This window comes from Myodes glareolus, chromosome 8, assembly GCF_982192425.1.
Source record: "Myodes glareolus chromosome 8, mMyoGla1.1, whole genome shotgun sequence".
NCBI classification, from domain to species: domain Eukaryota; kingdom Metazoa; phylum Chordata; class Mammalia; order Rodentia; family Cricetidae; genus Myodes; species Myodes glareolus.
Window position 1 is genome coordinate 15,079,289 of NC_142033.1, and position 25,236 is coordinate 15,104,524.

General features: G+C 45.8%; 1 protein-coding gene across 1 annotated transcript in view; it reads left to right on the top strand.

Annotated features, from left to right (window-relative positions):
- Positions 1 to 24,744, top strand: part of Ppef2 (protein phosphatase with EF-hand domain 2) — a 31,459-nt gene extending 6,715 nt beyond the window's left edge. Inside the window, 14 exon segments of the mRNA XM_087909477.1 lie at positions 34 to 197; positions 1,418 to 1,532; positions 2,431 to 2,477; positions 3,938 to 4,104; positions 4,662 to 4,698; positions 4,783 to 4,932; positions 9,840 to 10,226; positions 13,218 to 13,403; positions 15,515 to 15,657; positions 20,247 to 20,353; positions 21,230 to 21,393; positions 22,464 to 22,551; positions 23,719 to 23,940; positions 23,943 to 24,744. Of these exon segments, the coding sequence (XP_087765603.1) occupies positions 34 to 197; positions 1,418 to 1,532; positions 2,431 to 2,477; positions 3,938 to 4,104; positions 4,662 to 4,698; positions 4,783 to 4,932; positions 9,840 to 10,226; positions 13,218 to 13,403; positions 15,515 to 15,657; positions 20,247 to 20,353; positions 21,230 to 21,393; positions 22,464 to 22,551; positions 23,719 to 23,940; positions 23,943 to 23,971 (2,006 nt within the window). The 3' untranslated portion in view covers positions 23,972 to 24,744.
- Positions 24,745 to 25,236: the final 492 nt, after the last annotated feature.

The following is a 25,236-nucleotide window of genomic DNA, read 5'->3' on the forward strand; positions in this document are numbered from 1 at the left end:
AGCTGGCCTGCCTTTGTCCTCTGTCTGAACTAGGGGACTTCCTGAACCGCATGTTCACTGAGGAGAGATTCGCCCAGGATGTGGAGACAGACTACGAATCCATAGAGGTGCCCGACAGCTACACAGGGCCACGCCTCTCCTTCCCCCTTCTTCCTGACCATGCTACTGCCCTGGTGGAAGCTTTCAGACTGAGACAAGTAAGCCTAAGTAGGAATGTGGGTGCCTCTTGACTAGCATTCCTGAGTAAGGGCAGACCAAACCAGTGCCGGAAGTGTAGCCAGGCTGCCGTGGTCCATGAGCCAGTCTCTAGGATCAAAACCTTTGCCTTGTTCATTCCACCTGCAGACAGAATGGAGGCTCCTGCTGAGCAGAGCGCTGGGGATGCAGTGCCCTCGTGCGACTGACACACTAGTGGTGTAGGAAGACAAGCAATAAACCAATGAGTCAGTACAGAAAGTGATGAGAGCTAAGGAAGAAGAGGGGGCAGGAAAGACGGCGGTTTTACAGAGTCTGGGAAGGAGATGTCCGCAAAGGTCCAGAGTGATGAGGGATACACCTGAGCAATCTGAGAATGGGGTATTCTAGACAGGGGAGCAAGTGCCAAGGCCCTGTGGTCTGTTCAGGGACCTTCGTGGGCTGTTCACAGACTTCGGGAAGGCCATTGTGGTTAGCAAGGAGAAATGCAGGGACTAAGTAACAGATGCAGTGGCAGAAGCTCCAGAATGACCTTCCAGCTCGCTCTTTAAAATCGCGGGACCCTATGACTAACACCTTTAATCTCAGAATTTGGGAGGAAGAGGTAGGCTGATCTCTGTGAGTTCCAGGCTCACTGGGTCTAGAGAGTGAGTTCCAGCAGTCAGGGAGACAATTCATAGTGAGAACCTCTCTGAAGTAATTATAGAATCATAGCGCTTGCTGAGGTGAGACTGGCGTGCAGGGTGAGGGCTGAAGCAGGGAGACCTGCCGGTAGACAATGGTCCAAGTCAAACACTGTCTTGCTTTGAAACCCTCATGACCAGTGGGGTGAGAAGTGGCTCCGTTCTGAGAGGCGCGTAGTTCATGGTCCTTCCACTCTTTGCCAAGAAGAAAGAAAGCAGGGTGGAGGTTGGGAAACTACTTCTAAGCAACGGCAGGATCCGCCCACGCTACCAGTGTGTGCACTAATTCTTGCTTTGCTACGACAGACATGCACTGCTCCCTAAGGGAAAAGAAGAGTTTTATAGACTAGACAGAAAGAGGGGGTGACTCTATGTTTACAGAAGAGACAAACAGGAGAGAAGAAACGGAAACAGAGTTGAGCGAAGAGGACCCACAGTTTACAGGGTTCCTTTGGGGGTCCGGGGTTGGCTGGGCATTCACCAGCAAAAGTGGGGCCACCAGTATCCTTTTGTTCTGTCCCTTTCCTTCCTCCCAGTAGCAGCTCCATGCTCGCTACGTCCTCAATCTTCTGTACGAGACCCGGAAGCACCTGGCCCAGCTGCCGAACATCAACCGGATCTCAACCTGTTACAGCGAGGAGATCACAGTGTGCGGTAAGTGCCCGTGGGTGCTGCCTTCCCTGGCTAGACACAACCCAGAAAACGCTGCCGTAGCACAGAGTCTGGCGACAGAGCTGAGCCAGCGGGAACATAATGGCATGTGAATAGCATGTCAGCGCGTCCCTCTGTCGGCTCACCGTTTACACATACGTTCCACCCTTACTTAAAGGAGACGTGGCTCAGAGAAGCCGTTCGTAGTGACCCCAAGCTCACATTCCATCCTGAGAGCAAAATCACGGCAACAAACAGCCGTGAACAGCAAAGAACAAGCGAAGAAAGCCCACCTGGCCTTCTGTATGAGCAGACGTATTATTTTTTTGTACTTGGGCCAATTTCAAGGCTTATGATTCCCGTCCGCACACACGTCTCTCCCACGGGGAGCCCTAGCAGCCAATCTTTGCCATTCACTCAGTAGCATCCATGCAGAGAGAAGCCCACACTCCAGCTGAGGGAAATACACACAAGGGGTTGTGAACTGGTCCAGCCGATGTGTCCTGTACACCCTGCAAGCATCTGAACGTTAAGAATCATTGTTTCAACATGTGAACAGGAGATTTCTTATGACGTTTGGATTTGGTTACTTCTCTTGAACAATCTCCCAACATTGGCCCCAAAGTGAGCGGCAGCTTCTAATGAAAGTCTCTCACCCTTTAACACCCTGTGTCATTCTTCCCCATCTCTGCTTCAGCAACATGGATTAGTTACTGTTTGCAAGGTCATGAAAAAGAAAAAAGAAAAGAACATTTTCAGGTTTTCCATATCAAGGTGAAAGGCAAGCATTGTCCCCTGATCAGTAACTGTTGGTTCCTTCACTTGCTTGGGTTTTTCCAGGCACAGTAATTTTCTTGCTAAAGAAGGGTCACTATGAACTAATATTCTTTTTCTCTGTTAGGAGATCTACATGGCCAATTGGATGACTTAATATTTATATTTCATAAGGTATGAACATTCAAATTTAGTTAGTTTCTTGCTCTGAGGCTTAAATTAGAAGTTCAGATATGCCTTCCATTATACAAACAATTGGCCATAACCTGGATTTTAAAAAAAGATTTATTTTTATTTTATACGCATTTTTATTTTGTCTGCATGTATTTCAGCATACCACATGCATTCAGTGCCATGGAAGCCAGAAGAGGGCGATAGACCCCTTGGAACTGGAGTTACAGATGGTTGTGAGCCTCTGTGTGGGTGTGGGGAACCAAACCTGGGCTGTCTGGAAGAGCAGTCAGAGCTTTTAACAGCCGAGCCAGCTCTTCGGCCCAATTGCTTGGATTTTTAAAATATTATTGTAAACAATATATGTGTCTGTACAACACATGACCTAAAAGTCAGCTTTGCTTTCGGTTCTGGTTTATTTTTGTAAAATTTAGGCAAAGCCAATGGTATATTGATAAACAGTTGAACCATTATTAAGCAATTGATTTCCTATTTTTCCAAATAAAGAAGATTAGTATGGAAGCAACCAAAATTTTATATCCATTTTAGCTATAAGTAGAATATATAACAAAGTGCATATTCGATATTTTATTAGTACAATATTACTTTGTATGTACTGTATTTCAAAATAATTATATATAATAAAAATAAAATTTTATTATATATAATAAAAATAAATTATATATAAGAAAAATAATATATGTATTTTTTTTACAAGGTATGGTGTCTCTGTATAACAGTTCTGGTTGTTCTGGAACTCACTTTGAGGACCAGACCGGCCTCAAACTCACAGAGATCCACTTGCCTCCAAGGGCTGAGATTAAAGGCGCATGCTGCCACCACTGCCTGACTCTTTTTTAAATTATATATATATGTATATATATATACACACACACACATACACACACACACACACACACACACACACACACACACACACACATATATATATATATATATATATATATATATATATATATATATATAGTCTCATGTAGACCAGGCTGGCCTCCTTCCAACTCACTATGTATCCCAGACTAGCCCTGAACTCCTGATCTGGGATTGCAGGGGTGTGCTGGCATGCTCAGCCTGGCATTATTTTATTTAATCCTTATGAGTCCATGGCAGTCATTATGACTTTCATCGTTATTGTTGTTATGTACTTGGAACTTAAAAGTGACTTCCATGTCAGAAGCCAGCATCCTTTGGTCCACACCACAAGGCGACACTGTCTCTGTATGACGTGTCGATTCTGATGGGCGTCCTGTCCTATTGGGAAGGAAATACAGCAGGATGGAGAACATTCCCCTCTTTGCTGGTGTTTCCCTATGGAGGAACCCGCAGATCACAGGACTGACTATTTCTGGCGTAGCAGTCAGACGCCTGCTGCCTTTAACCTAATACTCTCTTCTCCTCCTTCTTTTCCTTCACCGCCTCTTCTCGGGCTCCTCTTGGACTGCAAGAATGGTCTACCGTCGCCAGAGAGGGCGTACGTGTTCAATGGTGACTTCGTGGACCGAGGCAAGGACTCAGTAGAGGTCCTGATGGTCCTGTTTGCCTTCATGTTGGTTTATCCCAAAGAGTTCCATCTTAACCGAGGAAACCATGAGGATCACCTCGTGAACTTACGGTATAGGCCCAGACGCGCTGGGTGTTGGGTGCTTGCTTTCAGTAGTAAAAGTTACTTCTTTAGAGTCCCTTACTACAAATGACTTTTAAACATGGTTTTCCTAGGCCTATGGTTGTAGTAAGTGATGGAGCACTTGCCTAGCATGCCCAAGGCTCTGGGTTCAATTACCAGAAAAAAAAAATTTTCTAATTTCTGAAAGAACACACAGCATACAATATTTTAAAAGATTTTTTCTTTTTAACTTTAATGTTATTTTACTGTTATAATAAAAACATATTTCTAATGTATAAATATTTTTAGCTTGAAAACAATAAGGACTCACACAGAGACACTATTAAATCTAGATAAACAAAAAGAACAGAATTTAAATATCTCATAATTTCTCTACCCAGAAATAATGGCAAAATTGCAAACTTCTTGATGATGACTCCGATCTCTCTCTCTCTTTTCTAAGAGCATATTCTAAGGGCACAAAAATAGAGTAAGCACTTTTATAAGATGTGATCATGCCATGGCCTCTGTCACTAAATGCATCTTCATGTGTGCTTTGTGTCCAGATACGGCTTCACCAAGGAAGTGATGCAGAAATACAAGGTGTGGTCCCTTTCCAAGTCACCCTTCCCCAAGCCTCAGGCTGAGATCCGCGAAGTTGAACCTCTTGTCGGTATCATTTTGCAGATACACGGGAAGAAAATCCTAAGGATGCTTCAAGACGTCTTCTGCTGGCTTCCACTGGCCACACTGGTTGATGAGAAAGTCCTTGTTCTACATGGCGGGATCTCAGACAGGACAGACTTGGACCTTCTGGCTAAACTAGACAGGCACAAGGTACTGATTCATGAGCCGATAGAAATCCCACCTCTGTCTGGTTACATTGTTAATGGAAAATAAATGTCGCCTTGCATGGTGACATTAGACATGGTGAGAATGTGGAGAGAGGGCTGAGGGTTCACAGCTGGGCTCAGGGATCAAGTGCACGATAATCCATTAGCAATGTCTGTCATGGTCACATAAGAGGGGAGACCAGTGCTGTGTGTTTATCATTCTTGATTTAGATAATTCTAATTACCTGTCCCTTAATGCCATCACCTGAAGAGCCTCTAGTTCCCAAATAATTCATATCTGAATTGTCTTTAAATAAATTCAACCCGTTGAATTCAGCACCTAGCATGGGCAGGGAGAGAACTTGCTTGCCACGTTCAAAGACATGAAAAGAATCTAGAGACCGTATCTGCCCTACAGGTGCCTACAGCATCTGTGTTCTGGCAGAGGAGGGAGAGAGTGTGACAGGGAGTGGGTTATGGCCAATACATGGTAACTTTCTATTGTCCATTTCACTTAGAAACAGAGAGCTGGAAAACAAAGAGTCAGTGTATTCTCATAACAGACTCTTGTACTTCTCATGGTACCCACCTGCCAACTGTCCCATGCGGCCACCTCTACTACAACATTCTCCGTGGCACTTCCCTGACAGTTCCAACAACCTGGAACTCATTACTCCGGAAACCACGCTGCCTCTGCTCTGAATGACTCCGGTGGCCGTTAAGTATGTGACAGCATTCAGTTTTAGAGTCAGGACTGGCTTTGAGTCTTGGAATTTTCAGTTATCAGGTGATTTGTAGACTTTGTTCTGTAACATTGTCTAGAGAATCATCCTAGGGTAACCGCTCCAAGCCTTGATCTGTATTGCCAAGAAAATGTGCGCCCACATTTTCTCCTCCTGGGCACTAGGGTAGGGGGACACTGTGTGTGCTCACATACCCTCCTGGGCACTAGGGTAGGGGGACACCGTGTGTGCTCATATACCATCCTGGGCACTAGGGTAGGGGGCCACTGTGTGTGCTCACATACCCTCCTGTGCACTAGGGTAGGGGGACACTGTGTGTGCTTACATACCCTCCTGGGCACTAGGGTAGGGGGACACTGTGTGTGCTCATATACCCTCCTGGGCACTAGGGTAAGGGGACACCGTGTTTTCACCCCTTCCAAAACCAATCCAGAACTTGCAGAGTCTCCACTGTCAGCCCCCTCATCAGGCTGTGGTTACATGGTGACCCCCACACTTGCAGGGAAGCTGGAAATACAGTGTTTTATGATTGGCCATCTGCTCTACAAGAAAGTTGCAGCTTCCATCCTGTGAGAAAGAATAGGGAGAGAGATCTGGAAGGATTGACAGCCTTTGGCACAGACATGCTCAGTAAGAAAGATTTACCTGAGCTGACAGAGCCTGGCCTGAGAAGTGAGGCAGAAAGGGTTAAAAATCCTGGTTCTTCTGCTTAGAATGTGTGACCTTGGACCAACTAATTTAATATGACCTTAGGTTTAACTTGTAGAATGGGGACATGAGTAAACTATATTATTGGCTTTATGAAGATTGAATGTAAATATGTTAAATATGTTACGCATACCTCATACAGCGGTGCTTACATTTGGCCGAGGTGACAGGCAGGTCCAAACGTCTTTGTTAAACGTTTCTCTACTTCTTGTGTAAATGAAGGTTTATAGCAACAGCACAAAGTCTTAGGACCTTGGAATTCTTGCTGATCTGCCACAGCGCGTCATGATCCATCATGGCTGTTTGAGGGCCAGTCATTGTGATCGCAAGGAGCCGGCTAAGGAGAACAGAAGAAAGGCAGCTCTTTTCTCGGATGGGCATCCTGGGGCACCCAGCATTTCTCTTCATATCTGATTGACAAGAACTTAGTCACATGACTATGTTTACCTGAAAACAAACAGTTTGGAAAGAGAGTTTTTATCCTGGGGTTCCTGACCATTACGAAGACTAGGGAGAAAGAGATGAAGACAGGACTGAGTTAGGATGGAACACTGACTTAGTTTGTCCTGTTGGCCTCCCAAACAGGACAAACAAAAAGAGTCTGTGCACACTCTTTCTCAACACACAGAACCAGGCTCACGGCCCAGGGATACATGGGGCTCATTTAGCCCTTACATTGCCTCAGAGTCCAAGGTTTCTGCACTCGGGTCCTGAGTGTCATGTTTAGGTATGACTTCTTGTGATTTGGTGACCAGGGTTCAAGTGACAGACCCTTGTATACCCAAACTCAATGTTCAAAGAGGAAAAAGATAAACTTTTGGCAAACACTGATGAGAGAGCTCTTTAGAATTCAGGGGCTCACAATCCTCTTCTGGGCATCTCAGCCTTTCGTGTTTGTTTTTAAACTTGATCGTCTAGAACTCACTGTGCAGTCAGGGCTGGCCCCCAATGTGTGACCCTTTCCCTTGTGCCTACCAAGTCCTGGGTTTACAAGTGTGTGCCACTATGGCCAGCTTCAGCCTTGAAGTCGCAGGCTTCCTTATGGCATTTGGACATGAACATACCCAGGGGCGGCTGATGTTTAAAGACTTTTGTAGGGGTGTGGGTGGCTGTACAGGCCAGAAGATGCCATTGGATCCCCTGGAACTGGAGTTACAGGTGGTTGTGAGTTGCCCAATGTGGGTGCTGGGAACTGAACTCTGGGACTGTACACGAGCAGCAAATGCTGTTAACTCTTAACTGCTGAGCCACCTCTTCAGCCTTCCCACTTAATTTTTAAAATAAGATTTAAGCAAAATTTCTTATCTGTTTGCGTGTTTTGCCTGCGTGTATACATGTGCACCATGAGTGTGCCTGCAGGGGTCCAGGGAGGGCATCGGTTCCCCTAAAACTGGAGCTTCAGATGACAGTGAACCACCATGTGGGTGCTGGGAATTGAAGTTGGGACCCCTGTAAGAACACCAAATGTTACTCCATCTCTCCAGTCCCCGTATTTAATCTTAGCTGACCCTCCCACCCATCTCCTCCTTTCTCCACCTTCCTGCCCCCACCCTCACTGATATTCTTAAGAGTGTAGGGCCCTAGAACCTAAAGCCAGTTCTTCATTTCTTTTCCCCCTTGTTAAATCTACATGTTGCCTGGCACCTGATTTTTTCTAAGCTTGATATTTCACAAACTTTGAGCTCAAACCTTCTGTTCAGCTATGTTTCCATCTGGAGGCAGAGACAGCAAGCCACGGGAGAGTCAGTTATCTCCTGGGGAGAACCCTGTGGAAGCGCTGAATGCACTGAAGTGGGAGGGACTTTGGAAAGAGTCGAAGGAGCAGTTTATTTTCACGGCTCAGCACATGCTAACTTCCTAACATTTAGCTGGCAAGTCTCTGTGGCAGGGCTGGCACAGCTGCTTCTGGGGAGCACTGTGAGGGGTGGAGTGGCGGGGGGGGGGATCCAGTCAGGCTAACTGGGTCCAGTGCAGGAGGAGTCTTGGTATCTCTCTGTCTCCGTTTCCTTGGCTGTCTGTAAAGGATGCTCCCATAGAGCCAATGAGAGCATGGGTTGGCTTACATGAATTGGGCAGAGTAGCACCTCACCAGGAAGCCTCAATACACTGGAACCCGAAGTCTCCCTTAGAGTTGAAGTTAGAGGCACCTCTAGGAGCGGGTAATGGAATCCTTAAAGTTTCCTGCGAGATGAAGTGGGGAGGGGTCACAGGGCAGTGGGACGGGCTGTCTAGGAACTGGGGGATCTCAACCCATCTCTCTCCCAGCTGTTAAGAAAGGGTCGGGCAGCTCCTGTCCAAAGTCCTTACAGCCTCCGTTCCTCTACACAGTGTGGTCTCTTCCCAACACAGTCATCTCCCTGGCCCTCTCCAGGACCTTTATTTGTTCTTGTCCTAAGCCAGTCCACCCTAGTTTTTTTTGTTTGTTTGTTTTGTTTTGTTTTTACATCAGCAGGGAAGAGAGGGAGGTGAATCTGTCCACATGTGCTCAGAGTTCTTAGCCTCCTCAGCCTTCCTGGTAGCCCTCGGCCCCAGAGATGGTTGTCTTTGTATTCACTGCCCCGCAGTTCCTTGCCAGACCTCTGTCTTTCTCGAGAATGGTGTTCTATTTATTTTCAACTCGGTCCCAGCACCACGATGACTGAGTCGGTGACGGCTCAAGCCGAAAAGGGTTTCCCCTTCCTCTCCCTTGTCCTTTATGCAGCAGGTAGAGTCACAGTACTTCCAGTTGCCTGTCTAGCAAGAGTCTGCTTTTCTCGAGTCTAACATCAGCTTATCAATCGAGGCAATCCAGGACTTCCAGCAGATGGCGCCAAACCCCGCACAGAATAGGTAGTTTGTTTTTCTCTGTGTACCCTGTGTCAGAGGCCTGATCTGCTCGTCCACGTTTTATGCCCTGCTCCCGACTCTGCATCGCTACTGTTCCATTCGCGGGTATCAAGTAAAGGAATGATTTCTTAAAAACGGCATGATAATGCTGCGTCTGTCCACCAGAAAACCCAGGCTACATGACTGATGGGTGGACCGTGTACACAGCGTGGATGGGCTTACACACACACACACACACACACACACACACACACACACACGGGTGACTCACGTAGCACACAATTTTCCCTTGGAGATACAAAATGTTACTATGGGTTTTTGCAAAAATATGTTAAATATGAGTACTTTGTTGTATTTTGAAATACAACAAAAAAGATATAAGCATGCCAATCACGTGTTTGAATGCGGCAGCTGTAGGAATCGCTGTTCGAAGTTCTTACGGTTGCTCTCAAGAGCTGTGCTGGTCTCAGCCCAGGAAAACTGCAGAGAGAAACATGGTTGGTGGGTTCCAAGGTTTAGGACTGACTCGTATGCCGAAACGATAGCCTGAAAAGACAGCGTTTCATTCTTGCAACTCTGTGTGTGCTTATTTATTTGTTTGCTTGTTTATTTGTTTGTTTATGGACACGTTTAGATCATTTCTACCATGAGGTGCAAAATGAGAAAGGAAAATGAGAATCGGGAGGAGCAGAAGAGAAAAGTCAACCAGACAAGCTCTGGACAGAGACCTACTCCGTGGTTTCTTCCGCAAAGCCGCTCTCTGCCCTCCTCGCCCTTTCACCCGGGCTCTGGCTCTAAGGCCTACAAAACCTGTCGCTCCAGCAGCATTCCCTGCAGCTCGCTGGGCCACAAGGAGCAGTCCCGGCAAGTGCGGCGCTCGGTGGACCTGGAGCTGGAGCAATGCCGGCAGCAAGCCGGCTTCCCAGGGATCAGAGAGAAGGGGGAGTCCTTGCCCTTGGCCCCAGACACCCACTGTGATGCTGATGCGGGACTGGAGCCCACTCCGGAGGAGTGGAAGCAGGTGAGCGTGACTAGCTGCTGCTTCTGAGGAGATGCCTGCCATCTAGGAACCAACAGATCAAAATTCCTGTAAAATGCGGAGGTTGCCCAAGGCCCCTCTGAAAGAATAAAAATTGGAAGAAGTGGGGCGAAGTGGGTACCTTCGGAGGATGGCGGGGAAGGGGGGCTGCCGTGGTACGCCACTAAGCAAACACGCCACACACAACAAAATTAATGCAGGAGGTTTATTAGGGGAGGGGAAGAGTGAAAGGCCATGTCGGAGTGGGGACATGAGAGAGGCAGACAGGTGGGGGGATGGGGAAGAAGGAAGGAAGAAGAGGAAGAAAGCAAGAGAAACGAGAGGAAAGAGGTAATGGAGCGAGCTGTGCATGGCGAACACTTATAAAGGGTGCACACGTTGCATAGCTGATACTGGAAAGGCTCCTGGTGACCGCTGATGACGTAAGTGCTTTGGCGGCTGAAGCAGGCTGCTGCCCCAGAGGAAACACCCACTTTCTATCAGGAAGAGCATTAGTTTTGTCTAATAACTCATGTTACGTTTGTAATGAGCGGGGAGAGGATGCAAGGGACTGTCGCCCACAATCATCTGTTTCAGGACTCGGCATCAACTGGGCATCAACTTAGGTCAACTCAGTGGATTCTTTTCCACGTTAATTTTATGCAGGAAGTTGGACGCTCTAGTACAAGACTTAGAGAACTAGCCAGCAGCTTCTGGGCCCCTGTTGTCAGGAAAGTATGGGCTTCCCTGACTCTCTAGAACTCTGTCATTTGGTCGCCCCTCTCTACCTGCAAGGGAGTCTGGGAAACTGTCTATCTATACCTGGGCACATTGCTATCCCAAACACATTCTGTCAGGACAGAGGAAAGCAAATGGGGCAGATATGGAGGTGGCCCTGCACAGTGTGGCCCATCATTTGCCGAAACAGGAGACTCAGACTAACTGGAAAAGACATTTGCAGGGGCAAGACCATGTCAGAGAGGCCCTGAAATGGCTGGCCTGCTGTCTTGGTTTGGTACTGTTGTTCTGGTTTTGTTTTGTTTTTGAGATGTGGGTTTCTCTGTGTAGCCCTGGCTGTCTTGGAACTCACCACATGCCAGGCAGGTACGCCTGCCTCTGCCTCCCAAGTGCTGGAATTGAAGGCTGCTATTTAGTTAGGGTTTCTATTGCTGTAATTAAACACTATGACCAAAAGTAACTTGGGAGGAAACGGTTGATTTTACTTCTACTTCCACATCATGGTCCACCACGGAGGAAATTCAGGGAAAGAGCTCAAACAGATAGGGACCTGGCATCAGGAGATGTTGAAGAGGCCACGGAGGAGTGCTGCTTACTGACCCTGGAATGCTCCAGCTGTTTCCTTAGGATCCCCAGGACCACCAGCCCAGGGGTGATGACACTCCCTGTGTGATGGGCCTGGTGTATGGATTATTAATCAAGACAGTAACCCACAGGCTGGCCTATAAGCCAGGCTTACTGAGGCATTTTCTCAGTCGTGTTCCCTTGTCTCAGATAACTCTAGCTCTAGCTCATGTCAAGTGACATAAAACTGTCAGCACACCCGGTGACCAGGTTGGAGGTGATGTTGGTGGTTTGGGGCAGTTACAGAACTATGCAAACTCTATGGTGTTGTCATTTGTCATCTGCAAAAATGGCAGTTTCATAGAGTTCATCCAACAAAGAGAAGAATCAAGACTCCTTTAAGAGCTAAAATGAGCAGAAGTAGCCCTGACTGGACAAAGGAGGGTGAAGAACAGATGTCACTCTCCCCGAGTTCTTAGTCTGGGCTTCAACAGCAGCGTACACTTGAAATTTAAAATGGAGGCCTCTCCTTTTGTGACATGTGACCCAATAGTGTGCAAATAATTCAAATGCATTTTTCCTGCAAAGTACATTCTGGCAGTATTATTGCCATCCCTCCAAATCTGTGGTCCCTGCGTTTGCATTGTGTCAGACTGGCAATGCATACTCTCCTGAGTGTGAGCAAGATGGTGGAGCCTGAACTGCCGGAAACACATCTCAGGTCTTCTGCAGCCTTCTGTCAGAATCCTTAAGTTGCTTCAAAAAAGCAAAATGTTGGTTGAGCTTCTCCAGGACCACGACTATGGCCCCTGAACACCACAGGGAAGACTGTCCTGCCATTTCTAGTTCTGCCTTCACTTTGGAGCGAGGGTAGATGGGCCTGGGATGCAGGTTCTGAAGTTAACAGTCCTTACCCACAGCTGCTTCCCGACCAATGCAACTTCTTCTACACGTTGACATTTTATATAAGATTTATATCCAAGAAAATGGGTCTGTGCTTGCCAACCAATAGCCATGTATGAGTGTACATCCACTTATGAAATAAAACATTTCTAAGCTGCATGCCTGTTATAGAGAATGAATACATCTCTGTTCTTGGGAAGTGGAGGCAGGAGATCTCAGCCAGTCTGGGCTATACAAGACCATGTCTCAAAACAAGCAAACAAAAACAAATGAACAATCAGGAAATCTCAAACACTGGGAGGCTGAGGTAAGAGGGTCATGGTGAGTTCAAGGACAGCCATAACTATTTAGCAAGACCCTGTCTCAAGACAAACAAGCAAATAAAAAACCCAAGCAAACAAGAAAAAGATGAGACAAATTTTTTTAAATGCAGCCTTAGCATTCAAAATATAAACATGGGGCTGGAGAGATGGTTCAGTGGTTAAGAGTAAAAGCACCGTGAGTCCCTCATCCAGAGGACCCTGGGTTTGATTCCCAACATCCATAGGATATCTCAAAACCATCTGTAACTCCAGTCCCAGGGAAGCCAACACCCTCTCTGGCCTCCTTGGCCAAATAAAACTCCAAAATAAATGTGTCCAACATAGATTGCATAGAAATGGATTCATTTCCATCTTAATTTTCCTTTCTTTTCCTCCCTCCTCTGCTTCCTCCTCCCCACCGCTTCCTTCACCTTCCTTCTGTTTTTCCTGTGAATGACTGAGTGGTTGTGTACCTTGGTCTTCCTAGGTGGTGGATATTCTGTGGAGTGATCCGATGGCTCAGGAGGGCTGCAAGGCCAACACTATCCGAGGAGAAGGCTGTTACTTCGGGCCTGATGTGACAGAAAAGCTGCTGGAGAAATTCAAACTGCAGTTCTTGATTCGTTCACACGAGTGCAAACCTGAAGGCTATGAATTCTGCCACAGTCGCAAGGTGGGCTGAGCTAGGGTTTGTTACCTCCTTGCCCAAGACAGCTAGGTACTGTGTGTGTGTGTGTGTGTGTGTGTGTGTGTGTGTGTGCACGTGGAAACATGAAGTTAACATTGGGTATCTTCTTCAATTGTTCTTCAGTTTATTGAGGCAGGTCACTCACTGATTCTAGAACTTACCAATTCATCTAGCCTGGCTGGCCAGTAAACCCCAGGGGTCTACCTATCTCTACCTCTCCTGTATGGAGATTACAGATGGGTACCACTAACCCAGCTTTTTGTGTGGATGCCGGAGAGTCACACTCAAGTCCCCGTGTTCCATGCGACAAGCACTCTCCCAACAGGACCATCATCTCTACTTTACAATCTTACCTTGAACTTTTATGACTTTTTTGTTTTGTTTTGTTTTTGAGACAGGGTCTCTCTATATAGCCCTGGCTATCCTGGAAATCACTATGTAGACCAGGCAGGTTTCGAACTCACAGAGATTTGCCTGTCTCTGCTTCCTGAGTCTTCCTGGTATTAAAAGTATCACCACACCCAGCTTTTAACATTTTATATTTGATTGTAGCTACTGCTTCCCAAAAGCCTGAAAGCAAGGGACAGATAAGAGCCTTTTTGATTGATGAACATAGGAGGCCAGTGTTTCCCCAGACACCTCTTTAGCTCTAAGTCATGTGGTTTGCGATCAGTTCCCTCAAACATCCCTTCGAGGCACTGGATTTTGGCACTGTCCAGGCAGATATTCAGAATCTTGTGTATTTAGCTATCTCTAAGTGCAACAATGTAGGAGTCCGTGTTCCCAGAATCCTCTTTCTATGGGAGAACAATGGATTCACAGTTAATTAATAGAAGAAACATTTGGCCACATGGTTATCGTGTTTCCTTGTTGCAAGGCTCCAAAACCTTTCTTTCTAATGCTCACTGTAAATTTTAAGGGAGAGAGAGTGCACTCAGCATCCCCCAGGATAAAATGTACGTGTCAACAGGGGAAAGTCTCACAGGGTATCTCTGAGGTACTCCTGTCTTAGCTAGGGTTCAGCTGCTGTGAAGAGACACTGTGACCACGGCAACTCTTATAAAGGAAAGCATTTGAGGTGGCTTGTTTACAGTTCAGAGGTTTAGTCCATTATCAACCTAGCACAACAAGGCAGCATGCAGGCGGACTTGGTGCTGGAGAAGGAGCGGCTACATGTTGACACGCAGGCAACAGGAAGGTGGCTGTCTCACTGGGTGTGGCCTGAGCACATAGGAGACTTCTAAGTCCGCCTCCAGGGATACACTTCCTCCGATGAGAAGACTACACCTCCTAATAGTACCACTTCCTTTGGGGGCCATTTTCTTTAAAATTACCACAGGTACAAAACCCATAGAAACCCTACTCTGGGAACTGGAGAGATGTCAGCTCAGAATGCTTATTGCTCTTGCAAAGGACCTGAGGTCTGTTACTAGCATCTGTTTAGGACTCACAACCACCTGAGACTCCAGTTCTGAGAAATCTGTCGCTGACTTCTGGCCTCTGTGGGCACTGCACACACACACACACACACACACACACACACAGAGAGAGAGAGAGAGACAGACAGACAGACAGACAGAGAGACAGAGAGACAGAGAGAGATTCAGAGAACACATAAACTCATACAGGGCCATACACACTCAAAATTATAAAAAAAAAAAAAAAAAGAATTAAGGAAACCCTGCACTGGGGCCGCTCACTAACTTTAGAACTAATTTGCCTTCACACAAAGGCCTTTGTTATTAAGTCCCAACCTGCCTCCAAGCTGAGCCAAATAAAGTATATTACCCCTTTGTTTAAAACAACTTCTGCTAATTTTATGTGGGATAGAAAAATGAAATCATGTTATGGATTGCCAATCAGTTTGAGTGTCGACAACTTAAGTCACAATTCTCTAACAGCATTAAGGACAGAGAGAGGTGTGTAGAAGGAGGAGGAGGAAGATGAGGGAAGGAAAGACAGTAAGGAGGGAGGGAGGGAAGGAAGGAGGTCCATAAATGAGTGTGCGAAGCTGCCCTGACGTGGGTTGGCCAATGGGGTTGAGGATGGAGGTTCTTTGGTGCGCATACATGCCATGACGCTTCTGTTTGATTCAGGTGTTGACCATCTTTTCCGCCTCCAACTACTATGAAGTTGGCAGTAACAGAGGTGCCTATGTCAAACTGGGACCAGCCCTAACTCCACATATCGTGCAGTATCAAGCTAACAAGACGACACACTGGCTAACCATGAGGCAAAGGCAAGCTTTTCAATGAGTGGTTATCAGAAAGAATTTTTCCAAGTGTTGGTAGTGCGTGCTTTTAGTCCCAGCACTCGGGAGGCAGAGGCAGACAGATCTTTGTGAGTTCGAGGCCAGTCTGGGCTACAGAGTAAGTTTCAGGACAGCCAGGGCTATTCCACAGGGGAACCCTATCTCAGGAAAAAAAAAAAGAATGAAAGAAAGGAAGGAAGAAAAGTAATTTTACTGTTTTGAAACATTAGATATCATTGTGTTTATTCAAATTCTCCATAATTTAGCTACATTCCTATTAAAGTCTAGAATAGACATTGTACCAGAGTCCCTGTCTTGTTCTCTTGGTTGTTGTTTTTTATTTCATTGCTCAGGTTTTTGTTTTTTCTTTTTGAGACGGAGTCTCACTGTGTAGCCTTAACTGGCCAGGAACTTGCTATGTGTACCAGCCTGGCCTTGAACTCATGGAGATTCACTGGCCTCTGTCTTCTGAGCCCTGGGATTAAAGGTTTTTGCTTACTTAGCACTGGTTTCTTTTCTTTCTTTCTTTCTTTCTTTTCTTCTTCCTTCCTTCCTTCCTTTCTTTTTATTTCTTTTTTCCTTTTTTGAGACAGGGTCTCATGTAGCCCAGGCTGGCCTCAACCTCACACGTAGACAAGGATGACCTTCACTTTCCATTCCTTCTGCCTTCACCTCCCAAGAGCTGAGAATTCAGGTAGGCACTACCATACCTGCCTAATTCTGTTTTCTGGTATTATAATGAAATATCCAATGCACAGTATTTACAAAGAAGGTGAGCTTATTTAGCTTAGAGTTCTGGAGGCTGGACGAGTCAGATTGGGCAGCCTCTCAGTCCGTCCTTGGGTGAGGACCTAAGTGCAGGCGGCATCTCATCAGGGGTAAGGACCCAGGGAAAGATCACACCTTGAGACGGGAAGCAGACAAGGGAGGGGCCTTACTTAGGTTTCATCTATTTTAGTAGTTTTCTCACCGAACTCAGTCAAAAGTCCCACAAGAACTGCCTTAATCTCTTGTGTGTGTGTGTGTGTGTGTGTGTCCGTGTGTGTGTGTGTGTGTGATGACCTAAGGACCTTACTCTCAGCCCCGCCCTACAAAAGTTCCATCACCACACTGCGGTTCAAGTCCCCAACACATGAAGCTTTGGAGAACGTGTCCTAGCAAACTAGAACGGCCTGCTTCTCCACACCCTCTTCTCTTCAGCCTCCCATCACTGATACACAGGCATCTCTGGATAAGACCCGGGTATCAGGCCTCCAGATGTCAGGTCACTAAGTCCTGTCAATGTTATTCTATTTGCTGCTACTCGGGAACAGTTTGTGGTACCCCAAGGGGTAACACACCCATGGGACTTGGCAAATAGATTTCAGAGCACAGATTTGCTAACTGTGAGCCTTTCTGGAAAGGAGGCCTGGGCTAAGAAAGATCTGGGAAAGATCTGACTGGGAAAGGAGATCTGACTGGTGTCTGTTGAGATGATTTGGAGAGTTATAAAGAATTCACATGCGTCCTCTCACACTGAGTTTGTGACATGTACCTCTTTCATTCGATCCTTTTCGTGTTGCTAGACGAATCCACCAGGAAGCAGAACTTAGCTCAGCCAGCCTGAAGTGAGGCTGGCAGTCTGCACCCTGGCTCTCGGATTGTAGCGTTCCTGGGTTTAATGACTATTCATTATTGCCCCCGTGGAGAAGAGGGCTTCGGGGTACACGAGAGCTTGCTGAGAGGTCCAGCTTTAGTCTGCTGAACCGTCTTCTTTAATTATTCAGTCAAACTAAATTAAAAATCAAAATGGACAAAGTTAGCATAAATCAAGTGGGTGGAGATTTAAAATATTAAAGATTTGACATTGACTTTGAGTTCAACCTTTTTAAGAAAGAAACGTGACATAAAATGTAAATTTCCCACAGAGAATAAACCCTCTCGTGAATCCAAATCCTCCTTGGAGCTTTATTAAAAAACAAAACAAAAAACCCAGAAACCTGAGCATCCCACAGGGCTGGCTACTCAGCTGCTCCCCAGGAACGGACCCAGCACTGGAAAACTGCAATCTTCTAGGACTTAGCTGTTGTCACTACAGAGTCACTGTGGGGGACTCTGTGAGGGGTGAGCTTTAATAAGAAGAGCAAATAGAATTCTTCTTATGGTAAACACTGAGTGTGTTAAATTAAGTTACTAATTATTTGTTATAAATTACTTATTAAGTTACTAATTAATTATTATTAAATTACTTAGCCTAACTTCCCCAGAAGTCACTATCAACAGCACCAGCCACCTAGAACACAATGGTTAAGTTAGAACTCAGTGAGGGGGCTGTCCCATGGCCTCAAGGCCGTCAACTCTCGCTCGCCTTTCTCGGAAGAGCCTGGTTTAGAGTTTGTGTACTGTTTAAATTCAGGTCCTACAGGACAGCGTAGCCAGCCTGGGTTTCAGCTGGTAAGGCCGTGGCATCGTGTCATGACGGCACTACCCACTTCAGAGGGTGTGGAGGACTGGCAAGATAGGCTATGCCGTAAGCTGGCCAGACAGCTTGGTGGGTAAAGGCATGTCCAACCAAGCCAGACAATCTGAGTTCCGGGTCTGGGATTCACATAATAAAAGGAGAAGCAACCTTGAAAATTATTCTCTGATCAACACACGCTTGCTGTGGCGGTTACACACACATGCACACACACGCGCGCACACACACACACACACACTACATGCAGAGTTCCAGGAGATACAGAGAACCTCATCCAGACAGAAGGTTGTCTAGGCATTGCTGCCCCAGGTCCCTGCCTAACTGTCAATGCCTACTGTTTGCAAAGACATCACTCAAATGACTGCACTAACCTGTTCTTTTTAGGGTCTATAGATCTGTTAGCTTCTGGTATAATAACAAATTCTAGACAAATCTTGTGGTTCATACACCCAGGCACACACATGCACACACAAATTGGACCAAGTTTCAGATAGCTCACACAACAGGTTAATGGAACCTGCATATGGGTTGCTAGTTAAATAGCTTGCATTGTAATGAACATTACCCTAACCAAAACAAAACCCTATTTCTTTTTCTTTTTGTTTTTTTTTCTTTGCAAGAATGCCTCATATATTCCAGGCTAGCTTTGAACTTGCTGTGTAGTCAAGACTAACCTTGAACTCCTGAACCTTCTGTGTGCCTCCAGAGTGCTGGGATTGTAGGCATGTTTCCCTATACCTGGTCAATGAATAGTTTTATCAAGCATAACAAAAATGCTTTAAAAAATAGTTATCACTTGGAAAGAAAGGTTAGCTGATCGTAATTTATAGAATGGTTGGCTCTTTGATATCACAAATTAAGTACTTTTGTTTTCTATCTCTTGTCCCTGCAATTATAAATATTTATCAAGTATCTATTTTGGGCCAAGTGCTATGCCCATAATTATTTGGTTGACCCAATACAAATGAGAAAATTGGGTTAGGACCATAGTTTTTAACTACAACACATGCTTAACATGGGCAAAACTTGATTCCAACACTCTTTTTTTCATCAAAAAATAATTTTAAGAAGCTTGAATTAGTGATTTTTGTGTTTTTATGTAAATATCATTTTCATTTTCTGCTTAATATAATAATGAGGAAAACATGACGATTTAGGATGAAAACAAATATAACATAAAAAGATGATGCTAGGCTTTCTACGCAATGCTCACTATGAATTTTCTTATTTAAAGTCCACTTTCATCCTGTGAGGCCGATGGCCTTTTATACCTTTTTATGGATGGAGGCATAGTCTGCTTAGAATACTTGACAGCAGGGGCAATCTGGTTTTTTGGTTTTGGTTTTTCGAGACAGGGTTTCTCTGTAGTTTTGAAGCTAGCTCTTGTATACCAGACTGGCCTTGAACTCACAGATCACAGAGATCCTCCTGCCTCTGCCTCCCAAGTGCTGGAATGTAGGGGTTGTCCTTCCATGCCACCCACATCCCACGAGTTCCATATTGTCCTAGGGGTTAAAGCACAAGACGCACATACACAGATACAGAGTTCCAGTCATCCTCAAGAAGAGAATGCCCCTTTATTCAACTAAATCCAGGGTTAAAATACCTTTGGCCCCAGTAAAGGAAAACTCCTCCCACCCAGAGGGGGCTGGGGAAACTGGCCTCTGTGGGAGTTTTTCCCCAGGCAGGTGGTCGAGGGTACAAGGCAATGTCAGACAGGTTAGATGGGCCTTGGCGCCTGAGCTTCTTTGAGGCAGGTTGAGAAATTACCATTTTAAAGTAAAATAGATCCCTCAGGCTAATGTACCAGGCTGTAGCAGAACCAAGGACGGAACTAGCAGAAAGCTTAGCTGGTAGCGTAAACATTATTTGCATCCAGTATTTTGGTCTCAAGGATCAGGGAGGACAGGGTCCCACACTGGAATTAAAGGCATGTGCTACCATTGCCCGGCTAGTAGAGACAATCTTTCTCCAGAGGGAGAAATAAGAGATGGAACACTTCCTTCCAAAGTTGAGCTCTTGGGAGCCCGAGGTGCTGAGAATGAGAGGAGGCATGGGCGGGAATCCAGGACTTATCTTAGACTCAGCTTTTCACAGACCCCTTCTCTCCTGGTTCCAGGATCAGCAGGGTGGAGGAGTCAGCCCTGAGGGCCCTGCGGCAGAACTTATTTGCTCATTCCTCAGACCTGCTTGTCGAATTTCAGAAGCACGATGTGGATGAGAGCGGTAAGGACAAGAGAAGCACCCAGGGAGTCGCTGTAGGCTTGAGCATGACCGTGCTGCTAAGGAGAAGGGAAAAGGCACTAGGGAGAAGGGGACAGGATATTTGTCCTGGGGGAACAAAGGACTACCTCTAGGCAGAGGGGAGACAGACGTGGCCCATAGGCAAATGTCAGTTTATGAAGCGGGAAAGAGGAAAGCCTTTGTTAGGATGACATGTTTTGTTTTAAATTGGGCATGTTAATTAGGTAAGCCAAAAGGAGGCTTTGCTGTCATACTTCAATAGTCTGATAGCTGGACCTTGGTAGTCAGTCTCAGGAGGAGGAAGTAGTCAAATAAGGGAATAGACCTTGGTGGTATCCAAGGTTTAGCAAGGAAGGGGGGGGGACACGACACCGAGGGGAGGGAGCAAGGCCTGCCAAAGCCATGTTTGCCACGCTTGGGCCTGTTAGAGAGCCCTTCAATACACACATATATACATGCATGTATACAAATACTTACACATATATATACATGTACATACATATACACATACATTTTATAATATTACTTATAATAATCTTCATGGTCCCAAATTTAATAAATAAAAGAATGCATCATTAAGTTTTAATTACAGGCAGACACCAGAATTTTGTATCATATTTGACACACACTTATGCTTTATTGCCTGTCTGAAATTCAAATCGGCCACCTTGCATAGCATCTGGCAAAGCCTCATTTCCAATCAACTTTACCAAGAAAAGGGACAGTCCTGCCCGTTCTTCCTGTTACCCACCTATAGTTCAAGAATGTCAGGATAAAAACGTACACATGGCATGCACGTCCTGCCAGACGAAGCTGAGTTTCTAGGCGGCAGCTCAACAGGCCCGGCCGTTCCCGCAGGCACAGTCACCCTGAGTGACTGGGCGGTTGCTGTGGAGACTGTGCTGCACCTGGGCCTGCCATGGCGGATGCTCCGGCCACAGCTGGTGAACAGTTCCGCGGATAACGTGCTGGAGTACAAGTCCTGGTTGGAGAGCTTGGCCAAAGAACAGCTGAGCCGAGAGGTAAGGGGGTGACCGGGGTGACCGGGAGCACACCGTAGCCTCAGAACCCCCTCAATTCTGAAACAGCTGTTTAGGGCCCCAAAGGCAGGCTGGGGAAAACAGAAGCAATTATTTGTTATGTTCCCATGTGTCAGACTGTGCGTTCTGGGGGTTTACATAGCTGCCTCAATTAATCCCCCCAAACACCCTAGAGGTAGGTGTTACCCTGTGCTATCAGAATGCATTGCCCATGGAACTTAAGATGTTAGCCTGGGGTTAGAGAATTCCTCAGCAGTGACTCAAACATGGGCTAAGGGTGTACTTTGTGGGAAAGCGTGTGATTAGCACGTCCAAAGCCCTGAATCAACCTCCAGAATGAAACAGACTGGAGTCTACTGACTTTAAATCTCTTTGTTTTCCTACCACTGTCTGTGACTCTTCCTCTCTACTAAAACACTAGTAAATAAACAGTTACTGACAATGCCATTAAGTGAGACTTTCTGTTATGTGCTTTTGAAAGAACATCCTTGCTGCCACATAACTCACACATTCTGTGAATTCACCCACCTGGAAGAACACAGTCCAGCAATGTGCAGCATGTGCTCATCCCTTGTTGTCTGCATGAGGAGGGCGCTGGGGGCTGTGGATGCTCAAATCCCTGTGTGGAAAGCACGGCTGTGCACATCCTCCGGCAGACTTTAATCTCTAGGTTACTTATCATACCAAATGCAATGCAAATGGTATGTAAAAATCTGTGACTCTGGATTGCAGAGGGAATAAGGATGGGAAAAGTCTGTACATGTTCAACACTGACACGATTTTCATCCATGGTTAAACCCATGGATGCTGAACCTCTGGATGTAAAAGGATGACTATATTCTCAGATACAGGCAACCATCTGCCACTATCAATTTTGGAATATTTTTACCATGATTGACATTCCTACTTCCCTCTGGAGAGGTGGAATAATAATAAAATAGCTTTGGTCTTTTTTGAGAATGTGTAATTGTCAGGGTTCATTGTGTGTCCTAACTATATGTTAGAACAAAAAAAGATAAGGTGGTTTTATTTTATTTTATTTTTTCTTACAGAACATCCAGTCGAGTCTTTTGGAAAAACTCTATAGAAACCGATCCAACTTGGAGACGATTTTTCGGGTCATCGACAGTGATCATTCAGGTAAAATGACCCATTGTCCTGTCACTGCTGCTGCTGAGCTGTCCCCAGCCGTGCTGGAAAAACACCTTCTACACCAGATGGTCTTGGTGAGATTTATTAGTATCTGTTTGAGATAGACTCCTCCCGTGTTCTCCAGCCTGTAAACTCCCAGGCTCAAACCAGGTCTCCCTGCCTCACCCTCTTTAGCTGTCCCAGATCACAGCACTCAACTCCACTTCTGGCTTCACTGAGTGACCCTGGAATCTTTGTTTAAAAAAAAAATCAATTACAGGCCAGCAAGATGACTCAGTGGGTAAAGAGGGACTTGCCTGAGAATCCCCAGAACCCACAGTGGAAGGCGAGGGAGAACTGACTCCTGAAAGTTGCCCTCTGACCTCCACATGCAGACTGTGGCTTGCATGGACAAGAGCGCGCATAAGCATGTGTATGGGTGTGAGCAGAGACACTACACTAATAACCACAATGAGAAAAGCTTAACTGACATGAACGGAGGATGAAGTGTGGCGGTAGAGCCCTGGTCAGCCATCTGAGAGGCCTTGACCTGGGTTCAACTTCTACAACTACTGAAAACCAAGCCGAAAATAAACTCCAACGAATTGCCCATGGGTCCAAGGGCTCTTGTTATGTTATGACCTGTTTTGACTTTGAGGTGAGGACTCAGAACACTATCCAGGTGGGAGTCAAAGTCTTAGGCTCAAGCAAACCTCACACCTCTGCATCCCATGAAGCAATGTCAAGTGTGTCTGGCTTACACACGTCTTGTAAACAGTATGAATAAGCGTACGACTAGGATGAGTTAGTGTAAGACACCCACGACTGACATTTGGGGCAGGATGATGTATTTTGAGGGGCTTTTGTGCATTGTGTGGTGTTAAGCAGCAGCCCTGGCTTTTGTCCACTAGACGCCCATAGCACCCTATTCTCACGTTTGCTACGACTGTAAATGTAACATTGCTGGATGGGCGCTCCCAGAGAGCATAGCTGCTCCCTGCTGAAAGGCACTCATGATCCACACTTTTCTGTGGTGCCTTGGGAGTTTATACTGCACCCTCGGCCTTGGGATCTGCATCTACCTACTAGCTGGGGAATAGGTTTCCCCACGAGCAAGTCACACGGTGGGTACTAGCACCGTAACTCTATGGCTCACTGGCTTCTCCCCCTTGTAAGGATTCATCTCCCTGGATGAGTTCAGACAGACATGGAAGCTCTTCAGCTCCCACATGAACATCGACATCACCGATGACAACATCTGTGACCTCGCCAGAAGCATCGACTTCAACAAGGATGGCCGCATCGACATCAACGAGTTCCTGGAGGCCTTCCGCCTTGTGGAGCAGTCCTGCTCCGAGGGCCACGCCTCCGTTTGCTGACAGGCCACAGACACTGCAGAGAGGGACTGGAGAGTCCAGGTCCATGCTGAGGCTAGCCTGGCCTTTATCACCTACAGTGCCTAGAGGCAAAGACAGCTTATGACTCCACATAGACTTGGGGGACTTGATGCTGAGAATTTGCCACCACCAGGCATTGGAGTCAAGAGTCACCTATTTGTGGGTTAGTGGGCTATGCATGGTTTGTATGTGTGTATGTGTGTGTGTGTGTTTGTGAATAGATAGTGGTCCCAATCTCATCTCAGAATCTTACAAAGGAGAACTCGGGTGTAGGTATGTATAAGTTCTAAAATATACTCTAGTTATCACTGATAATTTAACACCCTCATTGTTTTCATTTCATATCTTTTATTTATTGTTTTAAAATGTTAAGTTGGGGAGAGAAAGGTTTGTTAATTGTATTTACGCCTATGACTCAAACATACATTTTTCATTATGTACTTTTTCTTCATATAGCATTTTTCTGATTTTATGTTCTCATTTTAAAATAAATTATATTTAGTTGTATATACTTTCCCATGTTGCTATATAATCTTCTCAGTTATTATTAATGGTTGTATAATTTTCTTTCAAATTAATGTACCATAATCCCTTTGGTTCCCATCTAGTAAGCAGATAGGTTGCTTAGATTTTTGTTGTTGTTGTTGTTTTGTTTTTTATAAATGAGACCATGGCTAATTTGTTGAATGATACATTTTCATAGAATACAGATGTCAGGAATGGGATTGCTTTGGCAAAGATGCTGCATTAGTGTAGGTTCTTCAGGAAAGAGAACCAATAAACTGCAGAAATGATTTACTTGAAAGATTTGGCAAAGGGCTGGTGAGATGCCTCAGTCAGTAAAGTGTATGGCAAACATGATGCCCTGAGTTTAACTAACCAACTAACCTAGCCAGGCTGGCCAGCCTAACCAATCAGGGATCTCTGGACTCAGTGAGAGAGCCTGTCACAAAAAAGATGGAAGGGCATAGATGAGGATACCACATATAACTTTGGGTGCGTGCGCGGGTGCGCGCGCGCGCACACACACACACACACAAACTTGAGCTAGGACTGCCTTTGAGCTCACTCTATGGCTGAAGACGGCCTTGAACTCCCCAGTCCTCTGGTCTCTACCTCCCAAATGCTGAAATACTCTAATCAACTGGTCAGGTACCCCATGATCCATTCAAGTCCACCCTTGGGATCACCCATCAGAGCTGAGAATGTTTTCTGGCTTGATACATATTCCAGACTGCTTTCAAGACCAAGCACAAGGATTTTACCATAGACTCACAGCTTTGAGTAGGGTCATTTC